Here is a 13,933-nt window from a genome sequence, read left to right as displayed (position 1 = left end):
CGAGCTGGCGGTGGGGGTAGGCCGCCCGCACCCCGGAGGGGAAAGGATGTTAGGGCGTCTGGGGTGGCAGGAGGCCCCCGTGAAAAGCGCTCTTGGGGCCGGGAGGACGTGCTCTCAGCCACTGTGGCCACCGGCCTGGCAGGAGACACTCTGTGCTGACCTTGGCCCGCTGGGCCCCCCCAGGCGTCACACGCTGTGTGCAGTGGCGCCTCCTCACAGAGGCCTGCCCTGGCCGCCTTCCCGAATGGCTCCCTCGTGGTCACCGCACACTCTGCCCCCCTCCCCCATCCCTGCTCCTTCCGAGCCCGCTCAGAACCGTGTGGTGTGTCCCTCCTCCACCTCCCCAGCCAACAGCAGGTCCAGGAGGGCCGTGCTCCCGGCCCCCGCTACATGCCTGGCCCCAAGAGTGCGCACCAACGGAAGGCCGGGAGCCATCTGGACATGGACAGGGAAGTCACAGGTCGGGGCTGGGGCCTATCCCAGGACCCCCAGGCCCTGCAGGTGACCCGGCCGCCTGTGGGGAGTGTCAGCCATCCCTTCCTCCCACACATATTTTTGGGGTGGCCCCTGTGCTCCAGGCCCCAGGGCACATGGCGGAGGATGCTGACAGTGGGGAGGCCCACAGTGGCCCCTCTGGAGAGGTGACTTCATGCAGAGACCAGAGTCTTAAAGGGGAAGCCCTGCCAAGAGGGGCTGCACCCCCATCGTCCCACCTCATCCTCCTTTCCCTGTGCGGGAAGAGAATCATTCATGTTGCAGAGGGACATGAAGGCCCAGAGATGTGCAGGAGACTACCCAAAGTCACACAGCAAATCAGGGACAGAGGTGGGGGTGAAGGAGCTGGGGAACTGTTCTTGGGACTGAATCCATTTCCACAGAGCTGTAGAGAAAAGAGAGGGGGAGGGAGAGTGGGAAGGGGGTGCTTCCCATGGCTCTGCAAGTCTTGGGGGGACCCTCAGGGCGGCAGGGCTGTCACTCATGTGCCCTCACACCAGGGGAGGGCTGAGGTGGCCCATCAGGGCACAGCAACCCTGCGCCATGGGACTGGTGCAGCGTTGGAAACAGGAATCAGAGGCCTCGCTGAGACCATGCACAGTGGCCTAGTCAGGGAGGTGTGGGGTCTAGTCTTCCCTGCCGTGTGGAGGAGGTTGTGTACAGAAGGAAACCAACACAGCGAGGGCAGTCGAGCCAGGATAGAGTGAGATTGAGACACGCAGGCAGACAGAGACCAAGAGTTTGGCTGGTCGCTGGATCCAAACTTGCCTGAAGCAGGTGCTTCATGGCATTTCCTGGTTACTGGAACAAACTCACCTTGGGACTTTACATTTCTCCTACTTCCAGTTGTGGTCCCGACCAATTCCAAAGTGTGTGCTCACATGCGTACCCGGGTACCCAGGGCACCTGTGCGTGCAGTTTGGGGACTTCTGTGAACACAGGGCACCTGCAGCATGGTCCAGCCATGCCCTGCATCATGTCTTTTTGCTCCTGAGGTGTCCCAGGGGCTCTCGGGCAGCTCTGGGCCAGGGCTGCTGCCTGTCAGCATGGGCTCCAGCCTGGGCCACCCTCTGATGGCTGGACACTTCTGGGCCCCTGTCCAGCTGCTGCTCAAGGATGCCCCCTTCAGCCTGGGGAGATGGATGCCAATATCTCATGGCCCACCAGCCCCAACTCCTGTTCTGCAGCCTTGAGTCCACCATTCACACTGCAGCTACAGCTATGTCCTCCTCTGTGTCCCGGCTTTAACGCCACCTCTTCTAGGAAGAACTTCTCTGACTGCCCAGGCAGGCTTGCTGCCCTGTTCAGACAGCACAGTCTCTCTGGGAATGGCCTGCCTAGGTGGGGCAGGAGTGGTCAGAAAGTTCCATTTCCCCAAGGCCCAACATCCCATCCTCTAGAGCCTCTCTTGGGCCTCGGCCTCAGTGCAATCCACTCTCTGAGTTGGGAGAAAGATGCCACCAGCCTTGGGAAGAACTGCCTGGGCTTTCAGGCATGGCTATGGTGCTCTGAGGCCTGGGAGTGAAGTTCGCTGAGCCTCCCAAGCTCTCTGCCTTGAGCTTGGGGTGGTGGGAGGAGGTGAGGGGAGCAGAGCCAGACACCCTGGTGGAGTCCCAAGAAGGCCCAGTCCACAGAACTGCCTACTTCCCAGCGAGAAGCAAGACAAGGGGCAAAACAGATGTGACCCCCAAATAGCCGGTCTGTTCCTGGTCAAGGCTTCCTCAGAGGAGGGAGCTTCCTGACAGCCCAACAGGCAGACAAGGTCAAACTCCAGGGCCAGGGAGACCCCTTCCCCATCCCAGGCAGGGCTGGCTCCGCCGTACTCCTGAGAGAAGGTGCCCGCACCCCACTGGGCCGAAGGGTGGCAAAGCTGGTCTGCTCCCTCCCTATTCCCACTCAGAGAAGTCCTGCCCCTTCCCAGTGGCAGGTCCCATCCTCCTTGGATGAAATATCGACTGTGGGGGAGACCCAAAGACCAGTCAGAGTGAAGGGTCTAATCCCAGGGGTCTGCAGGGGAGAGGTGGGGATAGAGGAGAGGGCAGGGTGGCCAGGAGGGAGGAAGGCGCCAGGGAGCCCCAAGGCTAAGTCGTTCCCCTCCTACGGGTAGTACTCACAATCCTCCACCTCCACACCCATGTCCATCACCTGCCCTCCGTCCCCCGTTCCATAGTCACTCTCCCCTCACCAGCTCGTCCTGGACCCCGTGGCCCACCTTCCACTCCTCCCCTTGCCATCACCCATAACCAAGAAGGTGCCATCTGCCCGACTCCGTCGGCCACAGGTCACCCTATCCCCTGATAATCAATTCACCACCCGCCCCACCTGTAACCCACTGTCCATCATCCAGTTTACTGTGCCCAGTCCACCCACCCACCTACCCTTTGCCATCCCATCCCCCACAAATCCATCCTCCCCCACTCACCACCGTCCACCCCAGCCCCATGCCTCGGACACCCCCTACACAGTTGGTCCACCTGTCCATCCATCCATCCATTGATCCAGCCATGCTCTCATCCACCCATCAGCCAGCCCTCTAGTAACCTGCTCCTCAGTCCACCTAAATCTTGTTCATCCACTCATCCACCGTTCAGTCTCATCCACCAGCCATTCATCAGCCAGAATCCACCACCTTTTCTCACCCACCATTCATTGCAACAAACTCTATCCAACATCTATAATTTATATCTCACCCATCACCCACCATTTTTTGTCTACCCTCCATGCTCTCCATCATTCTTCCCCACCCGAACACTACCCACCATCCATTGGCCCCCCCTTCCACAATCCACTCTCCTCCATCCCTCCATCCACCACCCGTCACTCGCCATCACCCTTGCAACATCTACCCAATCTCACACTACTCATCCTCCATCCACATCCCTCAATCCGTGTGCATTCATGTGTTCACTCACCATCCCCCAAACTTCTGTTCCTCCTCCGTTGCTAACCAGTGCACGCACCCTCCACCACTCACCAGGCGCCCACTACCAGCCGTTCCCCGTGGGTTCATAGGCGCTTGCCCCGCTCGACCCATCTGCCACCACCCACGGTGCTTCCAGGCGGGGAGGCAGGAGGGCCCTGCTTGGAAGGGTGGGCACCCAGCCCCATTAGGTGGGCAGAGAAGGTGCCGCGCCAGCCGCACAGGGTCAGAGACAGCAGGGAAACCGGAGGTTGTTTACCAACCCCCCCCAACACACCCTTGTCCCGGAGCAGGGGTGTCGTGACAAGCTCCTCCTCCCGGACACCCAAGGTCCTCAGGTCCTGGAGGGCTGAGTGTGGGGGAGGGAGCGAGTCCGACCGGCGCCTCGAGGGGCCCGGGGGTAAATGTGTAACCGCCCCGCCCCGCCCGGCCCGCCCCGCCCGGTCAGGTGGGCCCCGCGGGGCAAAGTCTCCGGGTGGCGACGCGGGAGCGCGGCGGGATGGGCGCTCTGGGCCGGGTCCTGCTGTGGCTGCAGCTGTGCGGTAAGCGGGGGGCCCCACACACCGCCGAGGGCCTCGGCTCGCCCGGGGGGGGGGGCGGCGGCAGCTGGAGAGGCTCCCTGGCCTTGGGGAGGCGAGGCCCCCGGCCAGAGTCTCCCCCGCCACCCGGGGTTCGGCCCTGCTCTCGGGCGCCGGCGTCGGTTTGCGAGATGCGCAGCGTCCCCAGTTCCTGCTCACAGCAGCGACTGCGCGCAGGAATGTGCGGGCTCCGCAGCCTGACTCAGTTTCCCCGTCCCCGAGGGCGCGCTGACCCTCCCCCTTTGCACCCCAGCCGGCGCGTGTCCTCGGTGTACGCCCCCAGGCCCGGGAGCTTGAAAACTGCAGCCCCGTCCCTGTCCCCCTCTCTTAAGCCCCTCGCGGTTCCCTCAGGACACAACTCCCAATCAGAGCCCGCCCTCCAGCCCCTTCTACTTGGCAGAGGCCTCCGCTACCCTTTACCTCGGTCCGTCGGTTGTCACTGTCTTTGCCCGGCCGTGTGCTCTGCTCCAGCGACGGGCAAAGGGAGGGGGGGCGGGGCGAGGAGGAGATCTTGGCGGGCGTCCTAGAGGGGGCACATAGGAGCGGGCTCCGCAGATCCAGTAGGAGTTCGTCAGCACTGAGGCGGGGCTCCCACAAGGTCTGGGCCGCCCTGGCGACCCCATCTGCGGCCGGGCTCTGTGGCCAACCTTCCTTCCCCCCTGTGCGTGGGGGCGTCTGAGCAGGAAGCACTCAGTTATTCCCATCCCCAGCGCTGACCCGGGCCGCCTACAAACTCTGGGTCCCCAACACCGACTTCGAACCCGCCGCCAACTGGAGCCAGAACCGGACCCCGTGTGCGGGCGCCGCCATCGAGTTCCCCACAAACAAGGTGCCTTCTCCCCACCCCCGGCGGGGGGGGGGCTCGGGATGGGGACTCGCGTGGCCAGGGGTCGGGGAGAGGCAAAGGGTGTCCGCTCGCCAACACCACTTCTTCCTGCAGATGGTGTCAGTCCTGGTGCGAGAGGGTCACAGCATCTCGGACATGGTGAGGGGGGCTGTGGCTGAGACCGGGGATGGAGGGGGGCTGGTGGTCCTGCCTGGTCCTCTGGAAGCACCTTTCTTGCCTTGAGATCGGCCCCCACCCACATGGGAAACCGTGCAGGCCTTGGGCCTTTGTCCTCTGGAGGGGCTTCTGGGAGGTTAGGGGACCCATATGGGAGGGCAGACTCTGGTCCTATGGTCCCAGCTCAGGCTGTGCCCCAGCCTTGGAAAGGGGTTCAGAGGGCGCCTCCTGTTCCCAATGCCCTCTGCTTCTGGCCTCCAGCCCCCAGTAGTCTGTCTTCTCTAAGGTTCTCTCCAGGAAACACCCTTCCCCCACCCTTCTCCCCAAAGCCTTTCTCTGTCTGGTACCTAAAACCCCCCATCAGAAATCTCGGGGTCTTTCTCTCAAACTGCTTCGCAGGACACTAGTGTTCCAGAGAATGGTGGGAATTAGGAGGGAAAGAGAGGTTCCATGACCAGTAAATTTGGGAGAAGCCACCTACTTGTCTGGAGCTTTCGGAATGTGTTAAGGGCTCTGATATGGCCTGGGAGAAAGACTTCCGCTGTTTGTTAAAGGGCAGGGTTGGCAAGCTATGTACTGGCCAAATGCAGCCGCATGGCCGGAGCTAAGAATGGTTTTGAAATATTTAAATGGTTGGGGAGAAAAAGCCAAAAGATGAACACTTTTGTGGCATGGGAAATATAGAATTCAATAAATAGAGTTTTATTAGCACACAGCCCCGCCCATTTGGTCGCTAACATCTATGGCCCGCGTCACACCACAAGGCAGAGTTGAGTGGCCATGAGGGAGTCTTGTGTGGCCCTCAAAACTTAACGTATTTACTGACTGGCCCTTTGCAGAAAGGGTCACGGCTCCCCGATTTAAAGTGTCATTTCCTGGGACCCAGGAATCTCAGGGTCCCCTCCTAGTTAAGCACCTCCACAGCCCCCGCTGTCTTCTGGGTTGATCATTGTCCTGTCAACAGCAGACTGGCCAGCAAGGTGGGACTGATGTGAGGGTTGCTGGCTCTGAGTAAGGGTGGAGTTGGTGGGGGGCGTGCTCTGGGTGTGGGTGCCAGGGCTGGGGCCGTCATCTAGAGGCCACTGGATTTTGTGTGGAAAGGTGAGTTGGGGGAGGCATCTGGTAGCCCCGGCCCCACCCAATCTCTTGCCCAGATGCAGGATCTGGGGACCCCAGGCCTTATTTCCACTCCCTGAGATGTCTTGGTTAATGGATGGTTTCCAAAAGCCGCATTGGCAGTGGGACCCGGCCACTCATGGGGCAGGACAAATCAGTGCAAGGGACCCCTACCCCTACCTGTGAGCCAGAGCTGTCCCTGCCTGGGCAGGGGGCATCGGGCAGAGACTGGTGGTCCCTGGTCCTGGCAGATCCGGGGTCGGGATGCCCTTTTCCATCTGTCCAACCCAAAGACTAAGGTGCGGAAGGGGGCAGCAGCAGGTGAAGGATCAAAGGGAGGCATGGGAGGGCAGATGGGCCCAGAGCCCACTCCCCCTGCCCGTGCCTAACTGTGGCGACCAGGCAGGCAGCAGCCGGGAGCAGGAAGAGGGACATCCAGAGCAGGTGCGGGACCCTCGGGGTGGGGGCCTGGGGCCTGGGGCCCTTCTCTGCTGACTTAGTTATTTTCATGATCTCCTTTGGAAGAGCTTGAGGATCTTAAAAGAGACATTCATTCATTCATTCATTCATTCATCGCCTGACAGGTTCCTCTCTCTGGCCCTTCTTTCTATCCCCAGCTGTCCAAATGGCAGTACCAACCCTTTCCCGGGGGCCTGTGGGGCACCCCCTCACCTCCCCAGCCTCTCCTCCTGCACTGGGGGGCTTCCCCCCACTCTCCCACCCCTGCTGGAAGACCCAGGTGGGAACTGTCCAGGGGCCCGGGAACAGGCTGAATGGGCCCAGAGCGGCCCCAGACCGCCTCCCAGCCTCGCTGCACGGAGGCCCCTCCTCCACGAGCCCCTGTGCTCAGCATTATCTGGCTGCCCAGATGTAGCCCTAGTGAAAGGTGCAACCACAGCTGTGTTTTAATTCACACATCTCAGGTTTGGAGCTTCCCCCTCTGGGATTTTCCCCTTCCTGAACCCCCTCTCCCCTCCCATTTCTATTCACCCAGTTTTCTTGGTCTGGAATGGAATCTCATATTTTCTATCCATCGATCCGTGGTTGGTTTGAGAGACTGCAAGTGTCTTCTCACTGTGAACTTTTTGCGTGTGGTGCCCTTCGCCGAACAGCTGCCCTCCTAATCTATGCTGCAAAATCAGCTGCCTTATACGAGTGTTCGTGGCGTTTTAGGAATCTCTTTGCTGCTGCTGAGTCTCAGCCATAGCCGAGCGCATGTGTAATAAGTGATTACGTCGCAGTTCCGCCATCAGGGGCCCACGCTTGAGTGGGGCACTAGCTAGGCAGCCGGCTTTATTCTTCTCCTTAGAATAAGCCCAGTTTCTGACCTCTTCCCGCAGGCCACCAGCCTCGCCCCTTGGCTGTGGCTCAGCCGCCCTGGGTGCAGGGCGCTCTGAGTTCTCCCTTGTCCCTTTGCCTGTTCCCGCCGGCACCGCGCGGTCCTCACGCTGTGTGGCTCTGTGGGTGGGCTTAATGCCCACTGGGGCAACTCTCCCGGCCACTCTTCCGCCACAGGGCCAACCAGGTCTCTGTGGATCGGATTGTTGCAGAGAAACTGGAGGGTAGGTTTATCGGGTAACAACAGCCACAACAAAACCCTGGAATTTTGTTTGGGAATGAACACCCGCTTTCTATCATCAGGCCATGAATTTCTCTGCAAATGTTTCGTATCATCCGTCATAAAACTCGATACTAGAGGTCCCCATAGAGGTCTTGTATAGATCGGTCCATTCATGAACACTTTGTAGTGTGGTTTCTCTTGTGAACGGTACTCTATTTTTAAAAATTACACGTCTAGTGGTTTATTTTTATGAATGACGAGAGTCGCTCCACCTTTCTTCCAGTCCTGACTCCTTTTATTTCTTTTTCTTTCCAAATAGGATTGTCCAGGGGGCGCCTGGGTGGAGTAGTTAGTTAAGTGTCTGTCTCTTAGTTTCTGCTAAAGTCGCCATCTCAGGATCGTGGGATCAAGCCCTGTGTCAGGCTCCATGCCCAGTGCGGAGTCTGCTTGGGATACTCTCTCCCCCCAACTCTCTCTCAATAAAATAAATAAACTAATCTTTAAAAAAAAATAACATTGTCCAGGACCCCTCCCCCTAGGTTAAACAAAAGTGACAAAAGCAGGCATCCGTGTCTTGTTCCAGTGTGAAAGAGAAGGCATGTCACGTTTCTCCATTGAGTGTAATGTTTGCTGTAGGGTTTTGGTACGTAAACTTTATTGAATTGTGGAAATTCTATTACTAGCTTGCTAGCAGCTTCTTAAAAAATCATAAATAAGTTTGTTGGACTTCTCTGGTGTTTTGTTGTTGTTGTTGTTGTTGTTATTGTTTTTTTTACATCAAGTGAGATACGATTGCCCCCTCCTTCCTTTTAGCCTGTTAATGAGGTTTTCTGAGTTTGAACTGTCATAGGGAGACTAATGTCCTCCTGGCACCTTCCTGTAGATGCAGGTCAGAGCATGCCCCTTCTGCAAGACACCTGACTTCCCTCTGCCCTAATACACTGATTTTGTTGGCTTAAGACTCCTCACTGCCATTAGCTGGGACACCATCATACATACTACTGGGAAGTGGGGATGGGAGCAGTCCTGGGACAGGAACCCCATGATCACCATGCATTTTTAAAATATAGTAATGGATCTAGTCACTAATATATACTTTTAAAGATTTATTTCTTTATTTTAGAGAGAGCACATGAGTGGGAGGGGCAGAGGGAGAGGGAGATCCCAAGCAGACTCCCCACTGAGCGTGGAGCCCGGTGCAGGGCTCGATCTGACGACCCCGAGATCATGACCTGAGCCAAAACCAAGATTCGGACACTCAACCGACTGCACCACCCAGGTGCCCCTAGTTGGCTGATATTTTATTTGGGATTTTTTTTTTTTTTTGCATCTACGTTTATAAGTAGAACGAACCTACAATTTTTCTTCATCTGGTTTTGGAATCAAGATCAACACAGACCTCATGAAATGGCCCGGGCAATTTTCACTCTTTTTTCTGTTTCGCAGAACAACTTCTGTAAGAAGAAATCAGTTGTTCCTTGAGAGTGTAGTGTACTTCACGTGTAAAAATAAGGGTGCTGGAAAGCGACTGGCATTTTAATTTAACGTTTGCTGGTCTATGCAAATTCTCTATTGCTTCTTGTGTCGATTTTGACATTTTGGATTTTTCTAGAAATTTCACCCAGGTTTTCACCCAGGTTTTCAAGTCTGGCAGTCCTTTTTATTTTCTTAAGCTTTTCAGTGTCCGTGTCTTTCCACAAACAAGACCTTTTGATGTTTCTTTCCCATTTCTTTCCTTCTTCCTCCAACCAAGCATGTTTTCAGGGCAGGTCTCTGCTGCGGTCTGAAGTCTTTTCCTTATGCTCCTGCATTTGAATGGAGCTTTGGCTGGATATAAAATTCTAGATGGAAACTTCTTTTCCTTTAATACATAAAATATCATTACATTGTCTTTTTGCATCCATTGTTGTTGCTCAGAAACCTGACCTCTGAGTTTTTTTGTGTTCCTGGGTGATCTGTTCTTTGTCTGTGAAGCTTTTAGAATGTTCTCTGTGTCACTGACATTCCTAAACACACTGCTGCGTGTCTGGGTGTGATTTTCTTGCTTCCCATGCCACATGATGCCTTTCCATCTGAGGTTTCTCAGCTTTCTTCAAATCTGGAAAATGCATCCTCCTTGCTTCTTCAAATATCCCCCCCCCCCCCCGCCCACCCACGTTTGTATCTGCATTTTGGCCCCCTGCTGTCAATCCTCCCTCCTCTCGTGGGGGCTCCACCTTCTCCTGCTCTGCCCTGCAGTCCCTCGGCAGGGACACCCCAGGCGCTGGGGCTTCTCCAGCTGGACCTTCTCCAGCTGGACCAGTCCGCATGTTTATCTCGCCTAGTGTGCTCTTCCTTTCAATTATTCTGTGTTCTGTAATTTATATCCCCCTCTTTGGTTCTTTTTATTATTAAGTTTTAATTTTAATTCCAGTATAGTTAACACACAGTGTTATATTACATTCGGGTACAGTATAGAGGCTCAACCCCCTTTGGTTCTTTTCCAAAAACGAGGTCTTGTTCAGGCTTCGCACCGCGACGCCTTCCCCGTTCCTGAGGCGCATCCGTCTGTCTCCAGGGCTCACTCCCGAGGGCCTGTGGGCGGGGCTGCCTCTGGTCACAGTGCTGCTCCCTGCCACCTCCCCCCTCGCCCTCACACAGTTCAGGGCTGCCTTCACACTCCCCCGCGGCTTGGGCTCCTGTCTTGTACAGGTCCTCGGGGGTGATGGGAGAGGGCAATGACCCTAGCTAGTGTCACCCTGCCGCAAACTCTTCACGCCCCTAGGTCAGATGGAAAGGCATCATGTGGCATGGGAAGCAAGAAAATCACACCCCAGGTCTCAGGCTGGGTTTGGCTCCTTGGCCTGCAGTCCTGCTCCCTCCGGCTTCTCTGACCCTCAGCCAGGGCCAGGCGCCCCAGCCCCTGACCTCCCCTCCCCGGGAACACGGGGGCGGGGGAGGGACCCTGTGGCACCTTGGACCACCGCGAGGCGTCGCCTCCGCCTGTGCTTCCTGCAGCTCCTGCCGCGGGACGGGGAATTCGTCCTGGCCTCGGGGGCCGGCTTCAGCGCCCCGGACGCCAGCAGGGACCCGGGCTGTGGCGCAGGTGAGGGGCGCGGGGGCGGGGGGAGAGGTGACCGGGCGGGGCCTGTCCGGGGGCGGGTCGTGGAGGAAGGGCGTGTCTGGGCGGGGCCTGCTTGGGGGGCGCCGCTCCCGCGGAGCTCAGGGACGCGCGCCCACCCAGGCGCCCCCGCGCTCTTCCTCGACCCCGACCGCTTCTCGTGGCACGACCCGCGCCTCTGGCGCTCCGGGGACGCGGCGCAAGGCCTCTTCTCCGTGGACGCCGAGCGCGTGCCCTGCCGCCACGACGACGTCGTCTTCCCGTCCGACGCCTCCTTCCGAGTGGGCCTCGGCCCGGGCGCCCGCCCCGCGCGCGTCCGCAGCGTCCGGGCTCTGGGCCAGGTGAGCTGGCGCGCGGGGCCGGGGCTCGGGTCTCCTCTCCGCGCCTCCGCCCCCGCCAGTCCCCACACGTGAGTCCCGAGCACTCAGAGGCTGTCCCCTCCTCGGGCGGGCGCCGCTCGTGACCCGGCCACTCGCAGACGTTCACGCGCGACGAGGACCTGGCTGCGTTCCTGGCGTCCCGCGCCGGCCGCCTGCGCTTCCACGGGCCGGGCGCTCTGAGCGTGGGCCCCGAGGCCTGCGCCGACCCGTCGGGCTGCGTCTGCGGCAACGCCGAGGTGAGCGCGGCGCGCAGCGGGGTGGCGGGGGCCTGGCGCCCGACCCTCTGCCGCCGCGGTCAGGCCCTCACCGTCTCCGCGCTGACGGCCGCTTCCCTCCTCCAGGTGCAGCCCTGGATCTGCGCGGCCCTGCTCCAGCCGCTGGCCGGTCGCTGCCCCCCGGCCGCCTGCCGTGACGCCCTCCGGCCCGAGGGGCAGTGCTGTGACCTCTGCGGTGAGCGCCCCCTCCCGGCACGTGAGCCTAGCTACCCTGGCTGCCCCCAGGGCCCGCGCCGCCGACCCCTACCCTCCTGTCGCAGGAGCCATCGTGTCGCTGACCCACGGGCCCACCTTTGACATGGAGCGGTACCGGGCGCGGCTGCTGCAAGCCTTCCTGGTAATGGGGCGGCGCCCCTCCACCCTCGCCCTGTCACCCCCCCGCCCCCACCCGGGACCTCCTCCCCCGCAGGGGCCCCGGGGCCCCACTTTGCCTCATTGACGCGGTCACTCTCTGCGCACCTGCCCACCATTCGTCCCTGCCGCCAACGCCCCGCAGGTCCGAGGGCGAAGGCCCTGGGACAACCCTGTCTCCCTCCCCAGCCCCAGCACCAGGGGCTGCAAGTGGCCGTGTCCAAGGTGCCGCGCCCGCCCCGGCCGCGCGGGACCGCAGGCGCGGAGGCGGACACGGAGATTCAGGTGGTGCTGGCAGAGACCGGGCCCCAGACGGGCGGTGCGGGGCGGCTGGCCCGTGCCCTCCTGGCGGATGTCGCCGAGCACGGTAACGGCGGGTGCGCTTTTCTCGGCCCCTGCTCCGCCCCGCGTGGGGGAGACTGAGCCGGCGCCCTCCGTTGCAGGCGAAGCCCTTGGGGTCCTGTCGGCGACCGCCCGGGAGTCGGGCGCGCCTGTCGGGGACGGCTCGGCGGAGGGGCTGGACGCTTCAGGTTTGCGCGCGGAGCTGGCGGGCGCAGTGACGGCCGGGCTGCTCCTGTTGCTGCTGACGCTGGTGGCGGGGGCGCTGCTTCTGCGCCGCGCTCCGAGGCCCACGTACGCAGGCGGGGCTGCGGGGTCGCGGGCTCCGGGAGGCGGTAGGGCCGCGGGTCGGGGCCTCGGGACGGCGCGGGGGGGGCCTCAGGGATGCGAGGCTGAGGGGCGGGGCCTCAGGTTCGCAGGGCGGGGCGGCGGGGACGGCGCGGGGGCTGTGGGGCTTTGGGGGCTCGGGACCAAGAGGCGGATCTGCAGGGGAGCGGAGGCCGGGGCAGCCGGGTCTCGGGGCCGTGGGACGGGGCCTCAATCACGCGAGGCGGGGCCTCAGGTACTCGGGGCGTGGCCGCGGGGGCCCAGGACAGCCGGGCGGATCCGCCGGGGGGCGGAGGCTCAGGTCGCGGGGGCGGGTCCGCGGAGGCAGGGGGTCAGGTACTAGGAGTGGGGTGCTGAGCCGCGTTGAGGGCTCACGTGCTTCCTTGTTCCCCAGGTGGAGTAGGCGCGACGAAGCGGCCCCCGCGCCCGTCGTGGCGCCCCTGGGCTTCTCCAACCCGGTGTTCGACGTGGCGGGCTGCGCGGAGCCGGTGAGGGGGCGGGTGGGGGTGTCGGTCCTCCCCGCGGCCGTGCTGGGCGCCGACGCCCCTTGACTCTGCGCCCCCGCCCCTTGATTCTACGCACCCCGCAGCCTCCCGCGCCGAAGGTGGAAAACAGCAGCGCCAGCCGCAGCTACTTCATTAACCCGCTTTTCGCGGAGGCGGAGGCCTGAGCAGCCGCGTCACTTCTGCCTTGCGCCGCCCCCGCGAAATGTCCGCGTTTCTGACCTTACGAGATCCCCGCCCCCTTCTCCACACTCCTTGTCCCCTGCAGGCCAAGGATAGGCTTTGCCCAATAAAGAGGTTTCCTGCACCTGCCATCAGCTGTCTCCTGTGCCCCCACCCCTTTGCCTGTGCTTGAGCGTGGAGAGCCGGCCAGCGCCCTCGTCAGTCCGTCCACTGGTGGGCGGTGGTCCTCAGAGTCCTCCCTTCTGGCCACCCGCAAAGGGCAGCTCCGGGCACTACTATAGGATGGGTCCACCAGGAAATTGCTGTCTGCAGAGCTGCACCCACAGCAAGGAGGGGGCTGCCCCTGGTGCAAGGGGAGGCGACCGGAGCACGGGGGTGAGGCACCTGGTGAGGCTGGCTGGCCGGGGCACCCCAACCTCATGCCAAATGGCTGTCGGCCTTGCCAATAAAACAGCCGGTCATTTCAGCAGAAGGATGGGTTTATTCTGGGACGGCAGAGGACTTGCGCGGCCGGATAGTCAGACTGTGGCAAAGCCACAGGCAGGCAAGTCTGGAGACCAAAGGAGAGGAGGAACAGGGTGACAGAGAAAAAGGAGGGAGTCGGGAGAGGCGGCTGGGAATGAATGTCCGTGGGGGGAAGTGAGGATTCGGGGCGCTGCCGGTTTCTCACCGGCTGGCTGTTCCGGAAGAAACTCCTGCTGCTGGTACAGGCGGCGTCTTCCGGTGGGATGGAGGACAGGCGGGTGAGGTGGGAGAGCTGCCCGGCGGGCTGCGGGCTCTGCGAACACAGCATCCTTTACTC

General features: G+C 60.8%; 1 protein-coding gene across 1 annotated transcript; it reads left to right on the top strand.

Moving 5' to 3' along the window:
* The first annotated feature begins 3,914 nt into the window (after positions 1–3,914).
* AMN (amnion associated transmembrane protein) lies at positions 3,915–13,153 on the top strand. The gene is made up of 12 exons (XM_021679704.1): positions 3,915–3,957; positions 4,704–4,822; positions 4,934–4,978; positions 10,671–10,758; positions 10,897–11,114; positions 11,252–11,389; positions 11,495–11,603; positions 11,689–11,765; positions 11,969–12,146; positions 12,223–12,412; positions 12,840–12,938; positions 13,022–13,153. Exons 1-12 carry the CDS (start codon positions 3,915–3,917, stop codon positions 13,113–13,115), a joined length of 1,398 nt encoding a protein of 465 aa, XP_021535379.1. The 3' UTR covers positions 13,116–13,153.
* Positions 13,154–13,933: the final 780 nt, after the last annotated feature.

This window comes from Neomonachus schauinslandi, chromosome 9 (genome assembly GCF_002201575.2).
Source record: "Neomonachus schauinslandi chromosome 9, ASM220157v2, whole genome shotgun sequence".
NCBI lineage: Eukaryota > Metazoa > Chordata > Mammalia > Carnivora > Phocidae > Neomonachus > Neomonachus schauinslandi.
The sequence above is the reverse complement of the archived record's forward strand: the minus strand, read 5'-3'. Positions and strand labels throughout refer to the sequence as shown.